The 27,803-nt window shown below is 36.5% G+C and overlaps 1 protein-coding gene across 4 annotated transcripts in view; it reads left to right on the plus strand.

Annotated features, from left to right (window-relative positions):
• FGD3 (FYVE, RhoGEF and PH domain containing 3) overlaps positions 1–27,803 on the plus strand; it is a 217,454-nt gene that overhangs the window by 113,061 nt on the left and 76,590 nt on the right. For all 4 annotated transcript variants that reach the window (XM_056805261.1, XM_056805262.1, XM_056805264.1 and 1 more), the window contains exons 5-6: positions 13,208–13,297; positions 21,278–21,414. In XM_056805261.1, coding sequence (XP_056661239.1) covers positions 13,208–13,297; positions 21,278–21,414 — 227 coding nt within the window. The remainder of the gene's footprint in view (positions 1–13,207; positions 13,298–21,277; positions 21,415–27,803) is intronic.

Genomic DNA, 27,803 nt, shown 5'->3' on the forward strand with positions numbered 1-27,803 from the left:
CCAAAATTTTTTTGGTTTAAAAAATAATATTCTTAATTTGGGGAACAACATATTTCCTCTTATGTATTCTAGAAAGAGTTTTTGGCTCAGTTAAAGAGAAAGTAATAGTCTTTTGACCTGGCCAGCACCTAGAATGGGGCTTTGCAATATTTGTTAGTATTTGTTAAATATTTGAGTTGACTATTTAGGTCTACTAGTCAAATTCTTTGAATATCTCTGTTCTACATCTTAAATTTAATCCAGGTCAGTAAACAGTCCCTAAAATGTGCTCAGCACTTAAAAACTTGCTTATTCATTATAATGTTTTACTTAGGTGAAGGTTATTGTTTATCATGATCACAGAATTATAGATTCAGATCTAGACAGGAAATTAGAGGACCTCCTCATTTTAAAGATGAGGAAACTGAGATCCAGAGGTTAAAGAGTCACTCAGGATCATACAGAGTGTGACAGAGTTGGGATCTGAACTCATTTGCTTTCACTTCAAATCCAAGGCTCTTTCTACTGTAATACACTCATAATTGAAAAATGGATAGAATTTACAAATTTAAGTAGTGGTGGACTAGGATTTAGGAGACCTTATCAGTTCTTCCATTGACCATCTGATTTTGGTCAAGTCATTTAACCTTTTGTAGCTTCAATCTCTTCCGTTGTGATGAAGGAGGAGCTGTAATGTCTACCTTGTGTCCTGGTGCTGATGCTGATCCTGTGTTTGGTTGAACTGGGCTCTCTCTCTCTCTCTCTCTCTCTTCCCCCCCTCCCCCCTCTCTCCCTCTCCCCCCCCCCCCTCCTCTCCCTCCATGTCTGGCTCTCTTCCCTGTTCCTCTTCTTCTCCCTCTCCTTTCTTCCCCTTTTTCTCCCTGTACTCAGACTGTAGGGAGGGGCTAAAAAGGTCAGGGTCGAGGACAAGACATGTCTGGCTGTACTCAAACCATGTCCAAAAGTTGTATTGTGCAATTAAGGTAGGAGACAGCATGGTGGTGTGGTGGATAGAGTATTAGACTTAGAATCAGGAAGTCCTAAATTCAAATTCTTTGCACACTTTCAGTCTTTGTGCCCCTGGTATCTCACTTAATCTCTCTCAATCTCAGTTTCCTTTATCTATAAAATGGGGGTAATAATAGTGCCTAGGGTTGTTAGGATCAATTGAGATTACTTTTATATATGTGTACATTGATTTCCAAACTTTACAGTACTCTATAAGTGCTAGCTAGTATTGTTATTATTGGTTATAGAGGAAAGAACACTCACTGGATTTGGAGTTTTAAAAAAAATCTGGGTTCTATTCCTAATTATGACATTAACTGTATGACCATGAGCAAGTCAGCTAAATTATCTGAACTTCAGTTCCCTCATCTGTTAAATGAGAATAGCTATACTACTTACTTCATAGGGCTTTCAGAAAGAGGGCATTTCATAGACATCAAAGCCAACATGGTATTATGAGCCTGCCTCACAGGATTATTATGGAGATCAAAGGAGAGACTAGAGCACGTAGTGCTTTGCGAAAGTATAATACCATCAATACCAAGAAATGATGGGAATCTTCTCTAGAAATGCATGGAGTTCATTTGGAATTGGCAGAGTATGTTGAATAAACTCCAGATTCCCCTCCTTTCCAAAAGGAACACAATCAACCTGATAATGAGGGCAGCTGGGTTCAGTGGACAGAGAGTCAGACCTAGAGAAGGGAGGTCCTGGGTTCAAATCTGGCCTCAGACACTTCCTAGTGTGTGACCCTGGACAAAGTAACAACTTCCATTGCCTAGACCTTACCACTCTTTTGCCTTGGAACCAATAATACACAATATTGACTCTAACAGAAGTTAATGGCTTTTTAGGAAGGAAGGAAGGAAGGAAGGAAGGAAGGAAGGAAGGAAGGAAGGAAGGAAGGAAGGAAGGAAGGAAGGAAGGCTGTCTGTGAAAGTCTGTAAAATCCAAGCATTTTTGGCCTTTTTTTAATGCAGGAAGAAGTATTGGCATGACTTGGTGTTCTGAGGGTGGGCGGTGCTCTGAGCTCAGTGTATAGGCAGCAGGAGTAATAATTACCTTCCATAGTAATCACGGTTTTGCAATTTTTCCACATGGAAATCTTTGGATGTATGAGCCAGCCATGCATGTGGCTTTTTCCACTTCCAGCCTAAAGAAAAGCAACTTCCCTGTATTTTCCTACAGAGCACTGAGGAAAGCAAACAAATAATATTGTACTTAATTGAAAACTACTGGGGTACCTTATGTAGCAGGAAATAATTACCCAGCTTGGAATTTGACCAAAACATTGGGCTGTGGAGGGTGAGGACTGATTGTTAATGGATTCTCTTCTTAAAGAGAAATTCTCATACAACTGAGATAGCACTAAATATTACTTGGTAGAGTTTTAAAAATGCATTTTTAGGGGGCTGTTGGGTGGCTCAGTGGACTGAGAGTCAGGCCTAGAGATGAGAGATCCTAATTAAAATCTAGCCTCAGATACTTTTTAGCTGTGTGATCCTGGGTAAGTCACTTAACCCCCATTGCCTAGCCCTTACCACTCTTCTGCCTTGGAAACAATACATAGAATTGATTCTAAGACAGAAGGTAAGGGTTTTAAAAAATCATTCCAGGATTAAAATTTTAAAAGTTTGTTCTGTGATATATTCAACCTATCTTAAATTTTTAGTAACCTTTTCTTGGCTTGTAGAATATTAAGTAATTTCTTTTAAAAAACAGTGCTAGTTACATATCTATGTGTACTACAACACAATAATATATAATACACACATAATATGTATACATATTTTTAAATATTTTAATTATTCTCATGATTGTATGCTTTGTACAGAGAGGAAGATAGAAGTAAAGAGTAGTTAGTTTTTCATAACCAAGAACCTGATTTCTTGACTTATAGACATATATAGAGTACCAATAATTTTATCTCATTAATTAAAAAGCTGAGAATTATGAGTCAACAAATTAAAAACAAAAAAATGTTGAAATACAAAAGTGATTGGAGATATGCAGAATACATTTAGGTAGGCTATTTTTGTCTACCAACAATTTTGAGTTTTAACAATCCAATGTAAAAACACAGCCACTTTTTATTTTGTCTTTGTTCACTTTTTATTTTAATAGCACCTAGGTGAAGAAAAAAGTTCCATCTGAATTCTTCACCCCAAATTTTTAATGTTTCTTTCTCTTTCTTTTTCCCTTTCTCCTCTACCTATAGCTTTTCTTCTCCTTCCTTTTTCCCTCTTCCTCTCTATCTATATGTCTGTCTCTCCTCTTTGAAGAAGCATAATCATCAGAAAAACCATTCTTCGTTCCTGTGTTCAAGGAGAAATTATTTCCTTTAACTATCTAAAATACCTGGGTTCTGAAGATGTTGTCAGTGACATAAATGGCACCCAGAAATGCCCTTCCCCAACCCCTATATCTCAATCTACTAGAGAAAGTGTTCTAAGAAAGACCCAATTTTAGGAAGAAGTAAGAGAATATTGTCCAAGGGTGGACAAACCCAGAGGAATTCATCCACCCAGAGCTCTCCACAGTAAGGAGAGGGGGTACAATACTTGAAGGGTCAAATTTTTGAAATGGCATCATAGCAAAGATAGTGACATAGGAAAGAATCAAGGTGGACGAAATGGAGGGTACAGTGAAGGAGGAGAGGAGATTTAGTAAGGGAGAAGTATCTTTATGTCCCAGTCCAAGAAATTGGGGTTCTCTGCACCTGTTTTTGCATTGCAGGAGAGCCCAAATCCTAGACACCATCTGTTCTGATTTTCCTCTGATGTTCAGTCTTCCATGACAGTTCCTCAGAATGCTTCTAAATAAATAAATAAATAAATAAATAGGATTACAAAGAAAACTAATTATATTGAAATAGTTATTGTATTCTTTAAAATTCATAGACCTTCGTGTTGAAAAGCCCCAGAGGATAGAGAAAACTCTTCAGCGGTAGGCCACCAGTGGGAGTATTTCAAGGAGATTACAAAATTGGACAGTCTTAGTAACAATTGTTTTATGATAGTGTTTTGAAATTCTCAGTTCATTCTTTAAAAAGCCATAAATGACCATGTTGATTTTAGATTTTAAATATGTGCAATGACCATGTTGATTTTAGATTTTAAATATGTGCTATCAAAAGATAATCTTTATGCTTATGGAAAAGAAATTACTTTTCCAGCACTAAGTCAAAGCCTTTAAAATGTACTTCTTAATTCTACTATTAAACTTTAAAATCAAGAATCTTAAATTTGGAAAGGATTGTAGATAGAGATCATCTTAATCAGCTTCCCATCCCAAACACAATCCCCTCCATGATGTAGATTCATGTCAGAGTTGGAATGGATCTTAGGCAACATCTAGTCCAATTCCTTCATTTTACAGTGATGGAAACTGATATGATCTTCTCTTTTTTCTTGAGTACTTCTAATTATGGGGCACTATTGAACCCAAAATTTACCTCTTTGTGATTTCCACCCACTGGTCTAATTTTGCTTTCTGGGGCCATGCAAATTATAAGTATTCTCTCATCTGCATGACAGTTTAGATATTTGAAGAAAATAATGATATCTCCTTTCATCTTCTCTTCTCCACAATCAAGATCCCCTTACAACCTGGCATTCAGAACCTTACCTGTCTTGATTATTCTTCACTACAAACAATCTAATTTGTAGTACCTTTCCTAACAGATGGTCCCTAGCAATGAAAACAGTTCTTGAAATGTAGCTTGATTAGGACAGAGGACAGTGGAGCTATAACTTTCTGGTTTTTTTGCACTTGATCTTAATCAGAAGGCCAAGAAGCAATACTTTCTGTTTTCTGAATATTGTATTTCACTTTTTATAATCCTAGATAGTCTTAGCATTTTTTAGAAGCTATTTTCACACCATTGTTTCATATTGAGCTTATGAACAATTAAGAGGTCATTTTCTTGTGAACTGTTGCCAAAGCAGCATGTGCAATTGACTTAACCTTCCATGGTTGCAATATTTTATATTTATTTCAATTGAATCTTACCTTTTTCGTTGATAAAACTCTAGTAAGACTACTTTTGAATCTTGATTTATTTATTTATCCTATTAATTCTTCCAGCTTTTTGTCCTCTGGAATTTGACGAACAAATATCTTTGGTTCTTTTGTATCTAGCTCTGGTAAAAATGGTAAGCAGAATAGAGCCAAGGAGAGGATCCATGAGAGCCTCTATTTTTCCCATTAAACATTAGTTAACAGAGGTTTTAATTTAATTGTTGAGATGACTATTAATTCACCTTAACTCTGCCATCAACTAGCTGTCAATTCTCTGATATATCCAGAATTATGTTGTCAAATGACTTGCTGAAATCCAGCATTTCTAGCATTTCACTGTTTTACCAGTCTGGTGATCCTATCAAAACAGGAAAGGTCAGTTTTACATGATTTATTCTTAGTGCATCTGTATTGACTCTTAGTTATCACCTTGTTCTTGTGTAAGTTGTCATAAACATTTACTTAGCAATTTTGTGAATTAAATATCTAGGGGGCCTCCAATTCAGTCTATCCCCATAAAGAATGTAAGAATCACAGTCATGTGTCTGGGTCACTAGCAGGATGCCTCTAAGTCCCACTGGCCAATCAAAGGATCTGGGGGAGGAGCTTTGGGAAGTATGCCCTTCTCTTAGCTTTTGTCCCTCTCTGGGCTTATTTCACTCTCTCTCAAGCCATCCTTGCTGCTCTGATCTTGCTGGCAATCTCTGGCAAGAGGTGGTGTAGAGGGAACCCGCTGGGCTGGAGTCTAGGACTAGATCTTATTTTAAGTTAAAAAGGCTGGAAACCTTATTTCTCTCTTTCTTTCTCTTTACAAATAAATTTGGTATAAAGTCTCCTAGATGCTTTTTATTTATAACATAATCTTTTTTAGAATGTTGCCAGTTTTGAACATCAAATTTCCTTGTTGAATGCACAATCTTTTTAAAAAAACAATGACATTTATTTGTCCGTGTTCCAGAACCTTCCTGTTTTCACTGATTTCTCAGAGATTACAACAATAATTCTAAGATCTCATTTGTAAGCTTCAGTCCTGTGCAGTGTCATTTATCTGGTCTTGAAGATTTAGGTCCATGTAAATTGTTCAGGTACTGTCTTGCACTTTCTTCATTTATCTTGGTTTTTGTTATCTTTATATGACTTATTTTACCCTTTGAGTTCAAAATCCTAGTTAAAGGGAATAGAAAAAAAGCAGGAATATATTAGTTCTTCCTTCTCATTTCCAACTTGATTGATATATTGAATAATATTGCCCTTATTCTTTTTGCTTGAATAGTGTTAACCAGCTTTTGTTGTTAAAAACAAAACCAACTTTTGTTATTAGTAATTTTTATAGGCCACAGCTCACTCTGTGTTTTAGGAGTCCTGGCACTTTTATAGTTCTAGCCTCTCTTGTATCTATGCATTTAAATTCAATTTGGAAAACATTTAATAAACAAGTACTATTGCAGGACTGTGTATTAAACACTGAGGATATAGAAATGATAAAAGGACCTTGAGGAATTTATAGCCTTATGGAAAAGAATTGAAGAGGATATTGGAACACCCTATGATTTAAAGTCCATTGCAGCCTGGATCTTACTTGTCTTTGTCTAGGAAGAGGAAAAGGACAGGGGAAAAAAACCCAACATTTGGCTTGCCTAAGAAGTCCTCATTTGCTTTCAAGAGACCCATTTCAGGAAAGTGATTGAATTGGAAGCTAGATTATGAGGTGTTGAGGAAGTTAGAGAAGCAAGTGTGTACTATGTCTAAGGATTTGGCAGTAAAGGGAAAGAGAATTAGGTCTATATAGGGACAATAGCTTGATGGAGTGACAAAGTTAAGATTAAAATTCTCTAGAGACTGTATCTTAATTTATAATCACTTATTAAATAGTAAAATAATAAAAAGTGGATCAGAGAAAGAAAATGCACCAGCCACATGTGGCTGGCTATTCCCTTTGCAAGCCCTTTCCCCAATGCTGGCTGTTCTAGCACCTCAGCAAGACTTCAGGCACAGTGGAGTTCCCCTAGTTCCTATTACCAGCTGGTCAGCTGGTGCTTTCCTAGCTGCCTTATTTCACCTTGATTCCAGCATAAAAGATGGCCTCCCTTCCCTGGACCTGAAACATATCTTTCATGAGTCTCTTTTCTGAGTCACTTTGATTCATTGGATTTGACCTCAGAGCAGGTCAGAGGCCAGTCTTCTGGATGCCAGGAGTTGTGGGACAAGAGGTAAGTATTTCTGGGTGCTAGGGAGCCATGAGACTTCTGGAGTCCTCCGAGAATGTGCACATGTCCCCTGATATAGATAAGCCTCAGGTCTTATTAACTCTGTCAAAGGGTGGGGCTCAATTGCAACTCCAAAAGAATAGGGGTTCAAATGAGCAAATTCTCCTAGAGTCATCATGAGAAGTGAAATAAAAGATTCTCAAAGGGATATGTAACTATAAAGAAGGTATGTATTGGAGAAGGTAAAATAGCAGATGGATAGCCTCCATTGCTGCATTAGTATCTACATCTTACCAAGAGATATGGAGGAAACCCTAGCACATGAAGTGGATCTTCTCAAGGACAGTTTATGGAGGGATAGACACAAGGGTGTGAGTTGTACCACTGGAACCACAATGATGAGATCATAGTTTGTTGATTAAAGAAGCAGTAGGATTATTACTAGCAAAAACAGTTATTCACATTTACTTGTAGTTTCAAGATTTACAAACATGTTGGATACCATATCCCATTTCATATTCACCATAGCCCCTCTGATGTTCATTTTATAGATAGGAAACTTTGGTCCTCTGGCTCTATATCTAGCGTTCAGACCTAAACATGTTTTTAGGCTAAGTGGAAGTAGCAAGCTGAGGAGAAACTGAAGACATAACCACTGTTTTGAAAGGAATTCTAAAAGTTAGCTAGTCCAAACTGTAACCAATTATGAATTCCTTCTACAATCTCCTTTCTTTTAAAAAAATTATTAATATAATATTTCATTTTTCCCAATTACATTTTAAACATTCATTTTCCTAAATTTTTAATTCCAAATTCTTTCCCTCCCTCCCTTCCTCCCCTCACTGAGATAACAAGCAGTTTGATCTAGGTTATATGTGGGTGATCATGCAAAACATATCATCACATTAATCATGCTGTGGATAAAGACTCATAAAACAAATACAAAAAGCAAAAATCAAAAAAAATCAAAAATAGTATGCTTTGATCAACTTTTATATTCCATCAGTTCATTCTCTGGAGGTGGATAGCATTTTTTATCATAAATTCTTCAGAATTGTCTTGAATAATTGCATTGCTGAGAATAACTAAGCTTTTTGTAGTTGATCATTGTGCAGTATTGCTGTTACTGTGTACAGTGTTCTTCTGGTTCTGCTCATATTGCTTTGAATCAGATCATCTGGGTCTTTTCAGGTTTAAAGACATCCTGCTTATTATTTCTTATAGCATAATAGTATTCCATTCCATATCCATATCCATAGTATATGATAGTATTACAATCATATGCCACAACTTGTTCAACCGTTACCCAAATGATGGACATATTCCCAATTTCCAATTCTTTGCCATCACAATAAGAGCTGCTATAAATATTTTTGTACAAATAGACCTCCCTTTAAAATTTCTTTGGTATACAGACCTAGGAGAGATATTTCTGTATTAAAGAGTATGCACAGTTTTATAGCCCTTAAATAAGCTTCCACCAACATTAGTGTCCCAATTTTCCCATTTCTCTTCCAACATTTATCATTTTTTTCTGTCATATTAATCAATCTGATAGGTATGAGGTGGTACTTTAGAATTGATTTAATTTGCATTTCTCTAATCATTAATGATTTAGAACATTTTAAAATATGACTATAGATAGCTTTGATTTCTTCATCTGAAAACTGCTTTTTGTTTCCTTGACCATATATCAATTGGGGAATGACTTGCATTTTTAGAAATTTGACTCAGGTCTCTATATATTTGATAAATGAGGCCTTTACAAGACGATTTCCCCCCAGCTTTCTGCTTCACTGCTAATTGTGATTGCATTGGTTTTGTTCATACAAAACCTTTTAAATTTAACATAACCAAAATGAAATATTTTACATTGTGTAATGCTCTCTCTCTCTCTCTCTCTCTCTCTCTCTCTCTCTCTCTCTCTCTCTCTCTCTCTCTCTCTCTCTCATTTGGTCATAAATTCTTCCCTTATCCATAGCTCTGATAGGTAAATTATTCCATGCTTCCTTAATTTACTCATAATGTCATCCTTTATGTCTAAATCATATACTTTATGTACTGCTTAGGCTGCATCTCATAAATTTTTATATATTGGTTGTCTCATTGTTTCTTTCAGGCTTTTTTCATTATTTTCTTCTTGGCCTGGGAGCTCTGGAATTTGGCTATAATAATCCTGGGAATTTTCATTTTGATATTTCTTTTAGGTAGTAATCAGTTGATTCTTTCCATTTCTATTTTACTAAAATGGTAAAATTCAAGTATATTAGGACAGTTTTCTTTGACAGTTTCTTATAATATGATGTGTAGGCTCTTCTTTTGGACATGGTTTGTTAGTAGCCCAATAATTCTTAAATTATCTATCCTGGATCAGTTGTTTTTCCAAAGAGATATTTTAAATTTTCTTCTATTTTTTCATCCTTTTGATTTTGTCTGATTGTTTCTTGATGTCTCATGGAGCCATTAGTGTCCATTTGCCCAATTCTAATTTTTAGAAAATTATTTTCTTTGTTGGATTTTTGCACCTCTTTTCGCATTTGACCAATTCTACTTTTTAAGGAATTCTCTTGTGTTTTTTTTTTGTGGTTTTTGTTTGTTTGTTTGTTTTTTGTCTCTTTTGCCATTTGACCTATTCTGTCTTTCAAGATACCATTTCCGTATTTTTTGTGCCTCCTTCACTAAGCTGCTAACTATTTCTTGCATCACTTTCATTTCTTTTTCCCATTTTTCTTCTGCCCCATTTACTTGGTTTTTAAAATCCCTTTTAAGCTTTTCCAGAGCCCAAAACCAATTCCCACTTTTCTCTGTTGTTTTGTTATACCTGCTTTGATCTCATTGTCGTCTTCTGAGTTTGTATCTTACTCTTCCTGTCTCCATAACAATGTTTTTACATTTTACTAGTCTTCTCCCTTTCCCTAGGACTGAAACCCAGAACCATGTATGGGTCATGCAACAGATTCCTGCATCCAGTGCCAGGAAAGGGTTACCTATAATATTCTCATCAGTTTTTGGACTCCTTTGCCTCCTTTGACTAAGAGCTCTGGAAGCTACCTCCCACTGCTGATTCAGTCTCCCCCAAGGCCTGCTGTTGGCTTGCATCAGCTGGAGGCACTGCAGGCTACCTTGTATTGGGACTTGGGAACTCACTGCAGACTTGTGCCCGGGTTTAGAATCTTGAGGCATGAGTGTGTGTGGGATACTTTGCTGTTAGCTTAAGCAGGATCTTGGGATCTCACTACTGACTTTGGCCTGAGTTCAGAACTTCAAACAGTGGGTGGAGAGAAATGGAATCCCTTGCTGATGGCTTACATAGGGACTCCTCACTAAGACCTCATTGCAAGTTGTGCTTCCCTCTCATCCCAGTGAAATAGGGCTTCCATGCATTTATTCTGCCATCTTGGCTCTGCTTCTCTTTTCTAATTCCCTTTCAAGAAGAAACATTCAAAACAGTTTTTACTTGGTGTTGAAATATCTATAGCAATTGTACCTGATTACTTAGATCAACATTTCCCATATTAATTGGCCTCTTTGGGGGATTAAAATATATTGTCAGAATCTATAATTCCCAGTTTGAGGAGATTAGACTATGTCTTAGATCATAAAGAGAAGTTGGGAACATTTTGGAGATAAAAGAAAATTTTTGTTGTTAATCATTTTCAAACATTTCTGACTCATTGTGACCCCCTTTTGGATTTTCTTGGCAAAGATAGTGGAGTCGTTTGCCATTTCCTTCTTCAGCTCATTTTACAAATAATTTTAAAGGAAACTGAGTCAAACAATAACTTGCCCAGGATCACACAGCTAGTTAGTTTCTGAGACTGAATTTGAACTCAGATCTTTCTGACACTCTAGACTTAACACCCTATCCATTGTGCCTTCTAGCTGCCACTATTTCTATATCTTGTTAGTGCTAGTTTAATGTCAGGAAGAAATAAGACACTCAGATCATTACACAGTTCACAAAAGGACATTTACTTAGCCCTAACGTAGGTAGGATATGCAGCAAAGATGCAATAGCTCTTTTATTTGGCAGATGTAAGCCTTACTCTCTATTAAAATTCTTCTGTTCAGTAGGGCAGGGTGTGGTAACTTGAGCAGTCTTCAGAAATTCTTCAAGTTGGAGGGTCACCAAGTCCACATGGATGGGACTTCTGTTCTCCCCTTAACCAAGAAACCACATCAACACCACCAAAAAGCTGCCAGAAAGCTGCATCATGGGAGGCAGGGATTGAGCCTTGCCTGGCCTCTTAGTCAACCAAGGCTCAGTTTTGTCACCTTTTGGGGAAAATCTAGTCCATGATTTTGGAAGGGGGTTGGAGGGAACCTTAGTGTTTTTGGTCTTATCACCCTCATTTTAGAGATTAAGAAGAAACTGAGACCTAGAGAGATTATATGACTTGCCCAAGGTCACATAGACAGTAGCAGGGCTATAATATGAATCCATTTCTATGACTGAGTCTATCCCCTTTCCATTGTAACATGCTAATCCATTACATTTCATATATAGTTGAAGAAACTAAAGCTCATAGAGAGTGAAAGATTTTACCAGGCTCCCAGATAATAAGTCAGTGTTAGGACTTGAACCCAGGTCCTTTGCCTCCAAGTCCAATAAATATACTTTCTATAGTACCCAGCTGTCTTGCTTATCAAACTGTCTATTGCAGATTTCCCTAAAAGGCAAAACCTTCTTGATCTCACTCTCCAAGGGTGACCTACCTTCCTGTCTTTCCTTACTGGGATGAATGTCATCCAATGGGAGCCCTCTGTTTCAAAATTTCTCCATATCATTACCTCTCCTCTCCTCATTTTATATTTCAGAGGAAAGAACATCCATATCAAATTAGAAAATGCATGTGAAGTACTTTGTAAATGTAGTTATATAAATGCCAGTTATTATTAGTACTATCCCTCCTTTTCAAGGATAAACCTCTCTAACTGTGCCTACTCTATCAGTTCCTTCTCTGGAGGCAGACAGCATTTTTTTAGCACAAGTCCTTCGAAATTGGATTGTTGGATCATTGGATTGTTGAGAGTAGCTAAGTTATTCACAGTTGATCATTGTACAATATTGCTATTGCTGTGTATACTCTTCTGCCTACTTCACTTTACATCAGTTCATAAAGTCTTTCCAGATTTTTCTGAAAGGACCCTGCTCATCATTTTTATGGCATAATGGCATTCCATAACAACCATGTACCACAACTCATGTAGCCATTCCCCAATTGATGGGTATCTCCTGAGTTCCAATTTTTTGCTACCACAATGTTCAGGTAGATACTTATACAGGTCAGGACATGGTGTATCAAGTGGGAAATAGTGATAAGCAATATAAGAACAAAGAAGAAAAGATCATTGTGAACTTAAAGACTTTGGAAAGGCTTCTGGAACAGGTGGGACTTGAAAGATGATTAGGGTTTAGATAAATGGTAAGGAAGAGGAGGGAGGAGGAAGAATGTAAGCAAAAACTCTTAACAGTGTGAGTATGTGCTTGCCTGCAAAGTTATTGATTTCAAGAAGAGTAATGAAGAAACAAAATTTAAGGCACATTAATCTGGTAACAATGTGTAAAATAGACTAGAAAGAAAAGAGACTGGGCAGGACTTAAAGGATATAAGACCTGCAAGCCAAAGGATTGCTGCAGAGAGCAAGTACTCTCAACATCCCCTCCCACTTCACAGGAGTGGTATCCTTGCACCCAAACTCCTGCGACTTGTCCTACTCTAGTGACAGCTGTTATTGTATAACCAAGTATCTTAGGTCCTATCAATGAGTGTCTACTTTTTTTAGAACCATCTCATTATAAGAGAAACATTTTTTCTGGCAATGTTGAGATTTGTAGAATTTGTTAAAATGGTATCAGTTATGACTAGCTAGCCATTTGAGGTTTACAAAGCATTTACATTCATTATTTCATTTGACACTTGATCATTGTAAGGAGTGTTACCTTTAATATTCTGGTTTTCTCAATAGAATCATTTGTTTCTTTTCCTCAGTGTACAGAGCCACAGAAGTTATTCAACATTGCAAATGAACTCCTCCACACTGAAGAAGCCTATGTCAAAAGATTGCACCTGCTGGACCAGGTAGTTTAAGTTTTGGTTAAAATGTATTTCTTTATTTTTTCTTAGAACTCAATCACTTTCCCTGAAACTGAACTCTTTTTTATTTTTAAGTGAACATGTCATATTGTAGACCATCTTGGTTTTTAAGGGAAAGAATAATCAATTTGCAGCTGGAGGACATGGATTCCCATTCCATGGGTGCTGTTTCTTTAATGCATACTTGACTTTGGGCAAGATAGTTCTCTCTGGGCCCCAGTTTCCTCTTCTGGGGTCCCTTCAAATTCTAGAACCCTATGACCTTAAAACTACTATTATGAAAATTTGGCTTGGTCCAGAAATTCTATCATTGAAATGAAATATCCTACAAAAGTGGAATATTGCATATACTATCTGACACTGCTGAACTGCTTTTCCTACTTCTTTTTTTAATCTTTGTGTAATGGGAGAATTGATCAATGTGGGCTTAGTCCTTAAAGCATACTTGAATTTGCCTTTCTTGATGGGCTATATATAAAGCAGAGATATCAGACAAGCAAAATTCTTAATAGTTCATCCAGATTAGAATGTACCTGGGAAGTTTAACAAAATAAATAAAAAATTCAATGTAGCAGAGATCATGTTAATTTGTAAGATGAATAATTTTGATTATATTAAATTTAATGACCTTTGTACAAACAAAACTAATGTAACCAAGATTAGAAGGGGAAACAACTGGGGACAAAATTTTATAGCAAATTTATCTGATAACAGTTTAATTTCTCAAATTTATAGAGAACTAAGTCAAATTTATAAGAATACAAGCCATTCTCCAGTTGACAAATGGTCAAAGGATATGAACAAGCAATTTGCAGATGAAGAAATCACAGCAATCAGTAATCATATGAAAAAAATGTTCTAAATCATTCTTGATTAGAGAAATGCAAATTAAAACAACACTGAGGTATCACCTCACACCTGTCAGATTGGCCAATATGATAATAAAGGAAAATGGTAAATGTTGGAGAGGATATGGAAAAATTGGAACATTAATGTAGTGCTAGTGGAGTTGTAAACTGAGCCAGTCATTTTGGAGGGCACTTTGGAACTATGACCAAAGGGCTATAAAATTGTGCATGCCCTTCAATCAGGTTACAGATAACCATGAATGGTTCTGTATCCAAAGGAGATAATTAAAAAGGAGAAAAGACCTACTTGTATAAAAACATTTATAGCATCTCTTTTTGTAGTGGTGGCAAAGAATTGGTAATTATGAGGATGTACATAATAAGGGAATGGCTAAACAAATGGTGGTACATTGTGGTGTAAGAAATGATAAGCAGGATGATTTCAGAAAAAGATGGAAAGATCTATATGAACTAATGCAGAAGGAAATAAGCACAACTGGGAGAACATTATACATAATAACAACAATATTGTACAATGATTATCTGTAAAAACTTGGCTACTCTCAGCAGTGCAAGATCTGGGACAATCCTGAAAGACTTATGATGGGGAATGCTATCCACCTCCAGAGAAAGAACTATTGGAGTTGTCTTCCACATGATTTTATTTTGGGGTTTTGGTTATGTATGAATGTGCTCTTATAGCAATGATCAACATGGAAGTATGTTTTCCCTAATAATAAAAATAAAATTAAAAAACCAATGGAAGCACCAGAAGGAACTCACCAGTGACAAAGGGTGTCCAGCTTAGTAAAGGGATGTTCAAGGTGAGAGGACCTCAAGTGATAATGGATGTTTTGAGATAAAGCTTAGGTGAGGTATGATAATGAAATCAAGAAAGACAGGAGGACAGCTGAGAGAGGAATAGTAATGTGGTATCTCCTTTGAGATATTAAGAGAGAATTAAGAGATATTAATAAGAGAATTAAGACTATGGCTTTTGTTAAAGTTTTGGACTTTAGTTGATTTGCTGAGGACTGACTGTAAATGTTTAACTGGAAGATAATATAATGCAGGTATATCACATCTCTACCCTAATTAATCTAATATAATTATTGTAGTACCCTCTTTGATTTACTCCCCCAAATTAAAACTGAACTCATAGGTTGGGTTCTCCAGAGGGCCCAGTGGCTGACTACTGTCAATAATTCTAGAAGTGAGTTTCTAGTATCATTGTTTATATGACTCCACTGGTATGATTCCCATTGAGATAATCAGCCATTCTTAATTAGCTTTTTAGTTAAGGGCATTTACTAAAGGGTCTGATGACAGTAGTTGGCATAAATTATCCTTCCCCTTTTTTCCCCAACCAGAATCTAGGATACATCCTCCCTCTGCACATATAATATCCCCTAGAAACAATGGGCTCAGACTTAAAATACATTGGTGTTGAGTCACTAATAATGATAATAATAATAGTTAGCATTTATAGAGTACCTACTATTTGCCAGGTTCTATGCTAAGCATTTTGCAAATATCTCAATTTATCTTCATAACAACCATGGAAGGTAGGTGCTATTATTGTTCCCGTTTTACAATGGAGTAAACTGAGGCAATTAGAATAACTGACTTGCCAATTTTCAGACAAATAGTAAGTGTCTGAGGTCAGATTTTAACTCAAATCTTCCTGACCCCAGGCCCAGTGTATTATCCACTGTGCCACCTACTTTACAAAACATATATGGTCAAAAGGTAAACATACAAATCCTGGCCCCGGAAAACCTTTTCTTCCTCCTAAGAGTCCTCATAAAGTTCCCTTTAGGTGTCATTCTCTGCTGGCCCCTGAGAATTGGTATAGAATACACAACTGGCACTTCTCTGCCATGAGTGGTCCTACTCCCTAAGATTGTTGCCCTCAGCTATACATTCCTTTACAGGAATGTCCCGTGTAGTCAGCCCCTATCACTCCAGCACCCACCATTACCACCTCCGACGAATTCTGCTAGTGACTCTTAGGTCTCTCCCAAAGCCATATGGTCTCCTAGAGATACCATCCCCCTGAATGCTCATTTGCCTAAAATTATGAAAACATCACATCACAGGAAATAGAGGTGCTGTGCGCTTACAGACTCTGCATGGCCAGGGGCAAGCTATGGCAGGCACTGTTCTGCCCACTGAACCATTCCCAGTAGTTCTCACCTCACTCACTGCCAGGAAGTAAAGGAGACTGAGATTGTCATGTCTGCCCTGGTTCAGGCTCCCCCTTCACCACTTCCCTCCACAAGCAATTAAGAAAAGTATTCATCATCCAATAGCCCAACCCCTCAGTCACACATGGCTGGAAACAGGATTCTAAAGTTACCGTGACATAGTGGACAGAGCATTGGAATAAAAAACAGAACCCACCCTGGGTTCATCTTTCACTTCAAATACTTGTTAGCAGTGCGGTATGGGGACAATCACTTAACTTCTCTGGGCCTCTGTTTCCTTATCTGTTAAGTGAAGGGCTTAGACTCAGTCTTCTCTAGTGTCTCTGATCATATAATTATATTACAGCCCACCAGAAAGAGCAAGCCTAAGCCTGCTCTTGGGGAATTGGAGCCCTTGTTGTCTAATCCATCCACCCATTATTGTATTGTAAGGGAGGTTCCCTGGAAAAGAAAGGGAATGAAAGAAGAAAGTATTCAAAATTATTATAAAGTAGCCAAAAATTACATATTAATAATTTTTCAATGTAAAAAAAGAAAGTCTCTTATTTCTGTTTGGGAACAGGCCAAAAATCTCTGCTTACTAAAGATTAATGCCTCCTGGGATATTTCCATTTAATGCCAAATCCTCTATATGATCTTAAACAGTTTTTCAGTGTGTGGATGGAAAGGCAGATCATATAATGTTCCTTTGTTTGTACAGGCAGCATGCTAGAGGGGGAGGAGCCCTGCACTTTGGAGCCAGACATCTCAGTAGGTGGATGACTTTGAGCAACTTATTCTCTCTGATCTTTAATTTCCTTTTGTATAAATTGGGAATAATAATCACCCCAGTGCTGCCCCTTTTTGGGGGCTTTGATTTTTTAATTTAATTTTAATTTTTAAAAAACCCTTACCTGGCACCAAAGCTGTCAAACTACCAAGAAACTTTTTTACTGAATTAGAAAAAAATTATAACAAAGTTCATTTGGAAGAACAAAAGATCAAGAATATTAAGGGAAATAATGGGGAAAAAAGTGAAGAATGGGGGCCTACCAATACCAGATTTTAAACTGTACAAAAGTAGTCATCAAAAGAGTATGATGCTGGCTAAGAAACAGAAGGGAGGGATCAGTGGAAATAGGCTCTGAGTAAGTGACAAGATGGTGTATGATAAACCCAAAGATCCCAGCTTTTGGAACAAACCCCCACTGTTTGACAAAAACTAATGGGAAAACGGGAAAAGAGAATGGGAGAGATTAGGTTTATTTTTTTAAATTAATTAATTAATTTTTTTAAGCCCTTACCTTCCATCTTGGAGTCAATACTGTGTATTGGCTCCAAGGCAGAAGAGTAGTAAGGGCTAGGCAATAGGGGTGAAGTGACTTGCCCAGGGTCACACAGCTGGGAAGTGTCTGAATCCAGATTTGAACCTAGAACTTCCCATCTCTAGGCCTGACTTTCAATCCACTTAGCTACCCAACTGCCCCCTAGAGATTAGGTTTTGATCAACATCTCATACCCTACACCAAGATAAACTCAGAATGGGGAATGACTTCAATATAAAGAAGGAAACTATAAGTAAACTAGGTGAATATAGAATAGTATACCTGTCAGATCTATGGGAAAGGAAAGATTTTAAGACCAAGCAAGAAACAGAGAATATTATAAAATGTAAAATGAATAATTTTGATTACATTAAATTAAGAAGTTTTTGTACAAATAAAACCAATGCAACAAAAATTAGAAGGGAAGCAACAGATTGGGGAAAAAATCTTTATAACAAAAACCTCTGACAAAGGTCTAATTACTCAAATTTATAAAGAGCTAAATCAATTGTACAAAAAAAGCAAGCCATTCCCCAATTGATAAATGGGCAAGGGGCATGAATAGGCAATTTTCAGATAAAGAAATCAAAACTATCAATGTAAACACATGAAAAAGTGCTCTCAACCTCTTATAATCAGAGAGATGCAAATCAAAACAACTCTGAGGTACCACCTCACACCTAGCAGATTGGCTAATATGACAGCAAAGGAAAGTAATGAATGCTGGAAGGGATGTGGCAAAATTGAGACATTAATGCATTGCTGGTGGAGTTGTGAATTGATCCAACCATTCTGGAAGGCAATTTGGAACTATGCCCAAAGGGCGATAAAAGACTGTCTGCCCTTTGATCCAGCCATAGCACTGCTGGGTTTATACACCAAAGAGATAATAAGGAAAAAGAATTGTACAAAAATATTTATAGCCGCACTCTTTGTGGTGTCAAAAAATTGGAAAATGAGGGGATGCCCTTCAATTGGAGAATGGCTGAACAAATTGTGGTATATGTTGGTGATGGAATACTATTGTGCAAAAAGGAATAATGAACTGGAGAAATTCCATATGAACAGGAACAACCTCCAGGAATTGATGCAGAGCGAAGGGAGCAGAACCAGGAAAACATTGTACACAGAGACTGATACACTGTAGCACAATCGAATGTAATGGATTGCTCTACTAGCAGCAATGAAATGATCCAGGACAATTCTGAGGAACTTATGAGAGAGAACAGTATCCACATCCAGAGAAAGAACTGTGGGAGCAGAAACACAGAAGAAAAATAACTGCTTGATCACATAGTTCAATGGAGATACAATTGGAGATACAGACTCTAACAATCACTCTAATACAAATATTAATAACATGGAAATAGGTATTGATCAGTAACACATGTAAAACCCATTGGAATTGCTTGTTGGATATTGGAGGGCAGTGGGAGGAGAGGAGGGAAAGAACATGAATTATGTATCCATGGAAAAATATTCTAAATCAATTAAATAAATAAACTTAATTAAAAAAAAAAACACCTTACCTGCCATCTTAGAATCAATACTGTGTATTGTTTACAAGGCAGAAGAGTGGTAATGGCTAGGCATTGGGTATTAAGTGACTTGCCCAGGTCACACAGCTAGGAAATATTTGAGGCCAAATTTGAACCTCTTGTCTCTGGGCCTGGCTCCCAATTCACTGAATCACCTAGCTATCTTGGGGCTTTTATAAATGTAATATTAAAAAATTAATATTATATCAAATTTAATGTCCTAAAAGTAATATTTAGAAATTTGTTTGGAAATATAATATTAGTTTAACAAAGATCATTGTGGTTGTTGTTTATAAAAATAATTAACCCTTAAGTCATGAGGATAATAGTAGCTTTTAACAATTAAATTTTAATATAAATGTAGTCTAAGAAAGAGGGAAAAAATACTAAAAAAACTATTTCTTAGCCTACCAGCCCATGAGAGTATCTTCCAGAGCCACCAATTTCCAGAGAAAAAGAGACCCAATCTTCTATACAGTTTCATTTTTATAGTCCTCCTTCTCCACATTCCATCCTTTCCCTCTGCCGTTGTCTACCATATCTCAGGAACCAATCAAAGTCTCTCTGATTGGACCCATAGCTCCTAGTTCTGGATAGCTAATGGAAGACTCAGATGAGCAGAAAGTTCATGATCCTGGGAGGAAGGGGTTCCCTTTACACATAAGGATCAAGTAAGAGCATGGGTATGAAAAGGCTTTGTAAATATAAGGTATTATGATTAGCTCAGTAAATAAAAGGAAAACTCAAGAAACATTTCTTTTTTTTTTTAACCAAATGGGGTATTTATATTGATTTTTAATTAACCAGAGAAGTAAAGCCTGAAGATTTTTAAAATTATTTTAATAAAATATACCAGATAATTTGAAGGAAGATCAAATGGCTTACTTTTCTTTCAGACGAGCCTGCATTTTCTTAGAGGTTTCATCTAATCCTAGACTTTCTTTTTTTTATTATTTTAATTATTTTTAATTATTTTTATTATTTTAAATTTTATTTAAAATTTTTTTCGATAGTTACATGATTCTTGTTGTCTCTTCCCTTCCCCTTCCTGGAGTTGACAGGCATTTCCACTGGGTTTTACATGTATTATCACTCAAATTCTATTTTGATATTATTCATTTTTGGAATAGAGTAATCTTTTAAAACCAAAACCTCTAATCATATACCCATATAAACAAATGATAAATCATATTTTTCTTCTGGATTTCTACTCCAACAGTTCTTTCTTTAAAGGTGGATAGTATTCTTTCTCATAAGTCCCTCAGAGTTGACCTGGATCATTACATTGCTTTTAGTAGTCAAAGTAACATTTGATCGTCCCACAATGTATCAATTTCTGTGTACAATGTTCTCCTGGTTCTGCTTATTCCACCCCACATCAGTTTATGTAGGTCTTTCCAGTTCTTATAGAAATCAATCAATTCATTACTCCTTATAGCACTCCTTATAGCACAATAATATCCCATCACCATCATATACCACAATTTGTTAAGCCATTCCCCAATTGAAGGGCATCCCCTCATTTTCCAATTTTTGCCACCGCAAAGAGCGCAACTATAAATATTTTTGTACAAACAGATCTTTTCCCATTTTTTTCCTCTTTGGGATACAAACTCTATACTCTCATTTCTAATGAAGAATACTCCCATTTTTACATAGCCCATAGGTCCTAGAAATGCGTTTGGAATCATGGGATTTTATAGTTGGTAGGAGCCTTTGAAATTATAGAATTCAACCCTTTCATTTCAAAAATGAAGAAACTTGAAGCTCAGTATTCAAACCCAGGACTTTTATTCTAAATCCATTGTTCTTTCCTTTGTACCACACCAGCTCAACCTGGCTGCAGCTTTCCTTAGGCCGCGTACTTTTTTGAACTAGTTTAAATAATACAGGAATGTATATGGCTTAATATAGATTGTATCTCTTTTAAATCATGGAATATACTTGTCCTCAAAGCAAGTATGCTGATCCTAAGGTTCTTTCCCAAAGCAAATAATTCATATTGTGTAGAAATAAATGCTCTGAACAGATTTCATTCAGTTTTCATTCATTGGTTGTTCAACTGTAGGTTTTTTGCACCAAGTTGGCAGAAGCTGGTATTCCATCTGAAGTGACAACTGGTATTTTCTCCAACATCTCTTCTATCTACTGTTTCCATGGGCAGTTTCTCTTACCAGAGTTGCAAACTCGAATTACTCAAGAATGGTGAGTATTGCCTCCTAATTGACTCTGAAGGCATGATAAGGCAACTTCTGCCACCTGTACTAGGGGAGGTTGTGCAACTTTATCCTTTGCATTCTTTCTACCTATGTGTGTGAGGTGGTCTTGAGAATTTCCCCTCTGAACCCTTTTAAGAGAATAGCTATGGGGGCCACGTAGGTGGCTCAATGGAGAGAGAGCCAAGCCTGGAGACAGGAGGTCCTGGGTTCCAATGTGGCCTCGGACATTTCTCAGCTGTGTGACCCTGGGTGAGTCACTCAATCATATTTGCCCCGCCCTTACTACTACTCTTCTGCCTTGGAACTGATACAATGTAGTATTGATTTGAGGCCAGTAGGAAGTTTAAAAAAATAAAAAACAAATAAACCAAGGCACCTTATTCAGTGCTGGAAGTATAAGGATAAAAAAAGAAAGCATTTCCTAGTCCTTAGAGAGCTTACTGGCATATGGGGCTAAGACATGTTCACAGACTAGTATCGACAAGATAAAGTATAATAGAAACAAAGCAAAGATCAAGCAATCATCAAGCATTTTAAAGCTTGTATTACATGCTGAGTGGCATTCTAAATGCTAAGACTACAAAGGCAAAAAAAGTAGATTCTTTGCTCTCAAGGAACTTATATTCTCTCAGGGGAGACATGCATATTTAGCAGCATATGCAAAATAAATACAGAGTAATTTAGGGGAGGGGAAGTCCTAGCAATTGGAAGGAAGAGGAAAGACCTCTCAAAGGAAGTGGTCCTTCAGCTGAGCTTTTTGAGCCAATCGGATTGTACAAGAAAACTGGAAGGAGTAGAAACCACTTTAAGCTAAGAATCATGGAATGCTTCCTGAAAGGAGTGATCTGAACTTGGAAGAGGAGTATTTTGCTAGGCAAAGATAAAGAGGAAATATAGTCCAGGCAGGTATGATTTCACAGAGCCAGATAGTGGAGTGTTGAGTTCAGAGAACAACTCAGTCCAGTTGATATTTATAAAGCCTGCTAATGTACTTCTTGTTGGATGGTTACCTTTCAAAGGATATCTTCCTAAGTAGGATAATTTTGATTGTAGTTTTGTGTTGCTAAAATGCAACATGAAACAGCAATATGTTCCCTCTCCTTCAGCCTTTGCTTTGTATTATACTGCCTATCTACATGTTGGGCTGAATGAATGAATACTGTCTGTAGTCAAAAAGAAGAGTTTTCCTGCTTACTGACAATTAAGTGATTGCTCCATTTAAGAAAAAGCTAGATGGAATTGCAGCAAGGTGTGATTAATAGGGGTTTCTGAATTTCATCCCTTCTCAAAATTAAATTTGCTATGGTCTGGCTCAAACCCTATCTGATTTCTAGGGCATGACAGTCTCTGTCTCTGTCTCTGTCTCTGTCTCTGTCTCTCTCTCTCTCTCCCTCTCTCTGTCTCTCTCTCTCTTCTCTGTCTCTCCTCTCTCTCTTTCTCCCCCCATTCCCCTTCCATGGTTGGCATTTGGTCTTTAACATGCTTTTTGTACAGTTGTCTTGTAGAACTTGTTCTTGGACCCAGCTAAGCTAGCAGGACAATAGATTTTTGGGTGTAAGATATTTATCAAGAAGTATTTTTTGGCCACTATCAGAGAAGGGTAGTTTGCATTCACAAATTCCCTTGAGCCTCATTTGTAAGTTTTCAGGCAAGTCATAATGAATGGTGAATGCAAAAGGCTTGACCCTCTTCCTGACTTATCAGTAAATTCTATGCCCTTAAGAGAGATATTTTAATTTATTAACCATTGGATAGCTCCCTAAGGAGTTACTCTTCCAGGACATTGGAGAGTAGGAATTGTCTGCCCATCTGACTCCCCAGAGATAATTGTTGTTCCCCAGTAGGTTCCTCTTCTCCCCACCTTCCTTTGATCTAGAGCATCTGTTACCTTTTTTTTTTTTAATCCTTACTTTCTGTTTTAGAGTCAATACTAAGTATTGATTCTAAGGCAGAAGAGTTGGTAAAGGCTTGGCAGTTGAAGTTAAATGACTTGCCCAGAGTCACAGAGCTAGGAAGTATCTACGGTTAGATTTGAACCCAGGACCTCCTCCCCATCTCTAGGCCTGATCCTCCATCCACAGTTACCCTCATCCACTGCCTTCTTAGTTATCTATTGGTTTTACCTAGGGCTTCTCTTCCCTTTGTAACAAAACATGGTCTTCACACTTCTCCTATCAACTTTACCAAACAGTCTCCAAAAGCTTAATAATTTTTAGAGGATTTTATTGCCACTAACCACTGGGAAACAAATGAGTTAAAATATATAAAAATTGGAAAAGTTAACAAAATTTAAGAAGCCTTAAGTCTCAGAATCCTTGGTGAGTTTAATCTCATATTCCTTTGTTTTTATGGACTCTGTCACTCTAGCATATCATGCTGTCATGTCATATACCACACTATTATTACAACATTTTACTGTATGTCAGTGTTATGTCTTTATGGATTCATTCTGCATCACACTTCTGCCAACATTACACTGTTACAACCCATCACACTCATACCATATGCCACACTCTTGCTGTATGTTACAGTGTTATAGCACATGTCATAGTGTCATTCTGTACCCCACATTGTTACAGCATAATTACGTAAACCATATGGTATGGTGTTACACTTTATGTCTCATTGTTATGCTGGCTTTTGCATCTTTTTGGTAGAAATCATCATAATCATTTTGTTAATGGGGAGAGAGAGAGAGAGATCACTAAGTCAGCCTTTCACTCACCAATGGTGACCATGTAAAAGGAAAAGCAGTCTGAGGTCTAGCTGCTCCATTCCAACTCTGAGTCAGAGATCCTCTATCCAACTCAAATCAAATATATATCTCTTCTTCTGACCTCTGGTCCTCTTTTTTAAAGATCTTTTTCACTTGTGTAACCTTCCCTAAATTTCATGTCTACCAATCACAGCAGACACTTTTCTCCAGGACTGCACACTCTTTAGTTCACACCTTCTTTGGTTAGATTATACCTTTTGTATTTACTTAACACCTTTTTGTACTTAAAATGGATAGATCTATTTAAAATACTGAGTTATTATCTTTTGGGGATTAAAATCTAAAAATAGATTGTGGGTTACAATTCAATCTTCCCAATAAAGGAAGAGCTAAGTACCTTCATTGTTACAATCAGGGGATTATAATTTAATCTTCACAATAAAGGAAGAACTAAGTATCTTCGTTGTTACAATCAAGAGATAGTTAAATCCAGTCTTCACACATCACATACAATTTATTAAGCCTTTTCCCAATTAAAATACATCCCCTCAATTTCTGATTTTTTGCTACCATTAAAAAAAAACCATATAAATATTTTTGTAGGTCCTATGCTCTTGGGGGAAAAAAAATCTCTTTGTGATACAGACCTAGTAGTAGTGTTACCAAATCAAAGTGTATGCATAGTTTTATACCCTTTTGAGCATAGTTCCAGATTGCCCTGCATAATGGTAGGATCAGTTCACAACTCCACCAACAATACATTAGTGTCCCAAGTTGCCAATATCTATCACTTTCCTTTTCTCTCATATTAGCCAATTGGATAGGTGTGAGGTGGTACCTCAGACCCCACTTATTGTTAATAGTCATTTAAGTAAAATTATCAGTAATATATTTAGTGGAATATTGAATAATTTTGACATATGTATGAAAAATACCTTGTTTGAGGATAGCTTTTAGGGTGGCATTTTGTTCTGCCAAATTGAAGGACTTAAAAATCAACAAACAATAAACACAGTGGGATTTTGTATTTGATATAGCTTTCAATCAATTGTGTGACTGTACAGAGGTGATTTGCTATAGAATCACATTTTGAAAGTTTGTATAGTCCCTTCAGTTTTCATCTAGGATCTACTTAATGTCTCTGTAAGCTGGCCTTGTTGAGATTCATGTAGTGATGAATAAAGAGATTTTTTAATTGTTTTTAAAAACTTTACAATGATAAGACCATTGACTTTTCCTAAGCATTTAGTATCCTCTCCTTTTTCTGATTAACTTGAGAAATGATTCTTTGGGGCCCACACAACTGTGTTAACTCCATCATGGACCTCTTTTATGTGTACTTGATCTAATCCTAGTTGCTTTTTCCATCTTTGTTTTCTTCAGGATATTTCCACTTCACCATGAAGCAAATCTCCAAATGTGCTGGTTCCATTGCCATTGATGGAGAAAAGTTTATTTTAAAACTACTCTTTTCCCTTTTCGGTCTGTTTGTTGTCTCTTTTTCCAGTTTCATCCTTAAATGCTCTTGAAAACATCTTGCTTGCTCAGGTCTCTGCTTTCTATAAGGGTTAGGCTGGCTAGACTTTCTTCTGCACCCTTGTTTTCCCCTCCAGTGCTTCTCAATTGAGTTTGTGCTACTTAAAATTCAATCTAGGAAACATTAAGTGCCTATTATGTTCAAGACACTGTTAGGTGCCAGGGAAACAAAGAGATCAAAATGAAACTGTCCCTACTCTCAACATGCTAGTTGGAAGGGAGGGGAAGAAGAGAGACCAAACGAATACAAATATGGGTGGTACAAGGAAAACTGAGGGGCAAAACACTTTTGACTGCCTGGATCAGAGAGGGCACCATGAACATAACAATATTTGACTTTAGCTTTGATGGATAATGAAAATTCTGAAAGCTAAAGAGAGAGTTGAATCCAGCTATGGGGAAAGAGAAAGAAACAAATGGTGTATTATTGAATTTGGGTCAAGAGCTTTGCCAGTTTGCTTGGAACAGACTATATGAAGGAGACTATTATGAAATAAGACTAGAAGGGTAGGCGGAAGGCAAATTGTGAAAAGCCTTAGATGTCAGTTTGTATTTTTTCCTATAGGTAAGTGATTTGGACCCACTGAATTATGTGTGATTAGATCTCTGCTTTGGAAGGATGGTTTTGGCAAGGTAGAAGGTATATTGAAAAATGGAGAAACCAGAAGCAGGTAGATCAGTAATTCAAGGAAGAGATGAAAGGGGCCTGAATTAGAATGACTTTGTGAATGGCACAGATTCAAGAGATGATATTAAATATGGAATTGGTGAACCTTCATGGTTTCTAGGATTTGGAGGAAGAGTGAATGAGAAGAGTTAAAGATGACTCTCAAGTGTTGTGAATTGAGTATGATTGTGTCCCCAGCAGAAAAGGGGAAATTTGAAGGATAAAATGAGTTTAGGAGGGAAGATAATGAGTTCATTCATAAACATATTGAGTTTGTGGTGTCAGGTAGGATATCCAGAAGGTGATATCCATCAGGCAGTGCATAACATATAACTTCATTTGGGACAGAGACTAAGAATGGATTTATAGATTTGGGAGTCATCTAGTTTGAGAATTATTTTTAGATTTGGAGATTCATCCTTGAAACCAGTGGATTGTTTATATCTTTTTTTAAAGTTTATATGGGAAGGAATGAAAAGAGAACTTAAGATAGTGCTTTGATAAACATTCACAAGAAAGTAGCAGGAGATGGATTAAAACCCAGTGTAAGAGACCAAGAAGGTCAGAAGATGGAGTCTTCAGAGGTAGGAGGAGACCCAGGAAGAGCAGTGTTACAAAAGCAGAAGAAGAAGAAAAGATCCAGGAGGAGGGGAAAAGAGTGGTCAAAAACATCAAATGCTACAGAAAAGTAGAGGATAAGGCTTGAGAAAAGGTCATTGGATCTATTTATTAAATTTGCTTAGTAATTGGTGATGTCTATAACCTCTTATTTATTTTCCATTTTTTATTATAAATATTTTTTAAAATAGTCAAGTTAGAATTGCTCAAATTATATATCATACTTTACAACTTTTATTCTTCTAATTTGGCATTGATCTTTGCTCTAATAATTCACTAGTCTGATCCATAGAAAGCTTATTCAGAAATGTCTCTAGTAATTGGCCATTTCCTTTCAATTCATATGTAATTAATTTCATCATATAATTTACTACTTGATGATGTGTGAGGGCCTTCCTGACTTTCTCAAAGAAAGTATTCATGGCACATAGGTATAAAGCTTTCTTATAGTCTTATAAGACTTTGACCTTTCTTGTTTCTCACTTTTGAACCATGTTAAATAGAAAATCTGCATACTTAAAAATATCCCTCATTATGCAGCCCTGACTCTCCTATGTTAATTCCACTTCTGGTAAAAACATGAACATTTCATCTAATTATAAATTAAAAGATTAATGGCTCAGTTGTAGTTAGGTTCTGTAGATGAAGAAGTTAGATTGGATAGGAAACTTGGGTGTATAACTTTATTGATTTGAATGATTTAGTGAATTTTCAGAGTACAGATGACTTAAAGAATAAAGTCAACTAAAATTAATGTTCTCTAATATTCTGGAATGATAGCATTTAAAAAGAAACAAATTATTCATCCACTTAATAAAATAAGTTAATTTCTGGTGTT

Source organism: Monodelphis domestica, chromosome 7 (assembly GCF_027887165.1).
Source record: "Monodelphis domestica isolate mMonDom1 chromosome 7, mMonDom1.pri, whole genome shotgun sequence".
NCBI lineage: Eukaryota > Metazoa > Chordata > Mammalia > Didelphimorphia > Didelphidae > Monodelphis > Monodelphis domestica.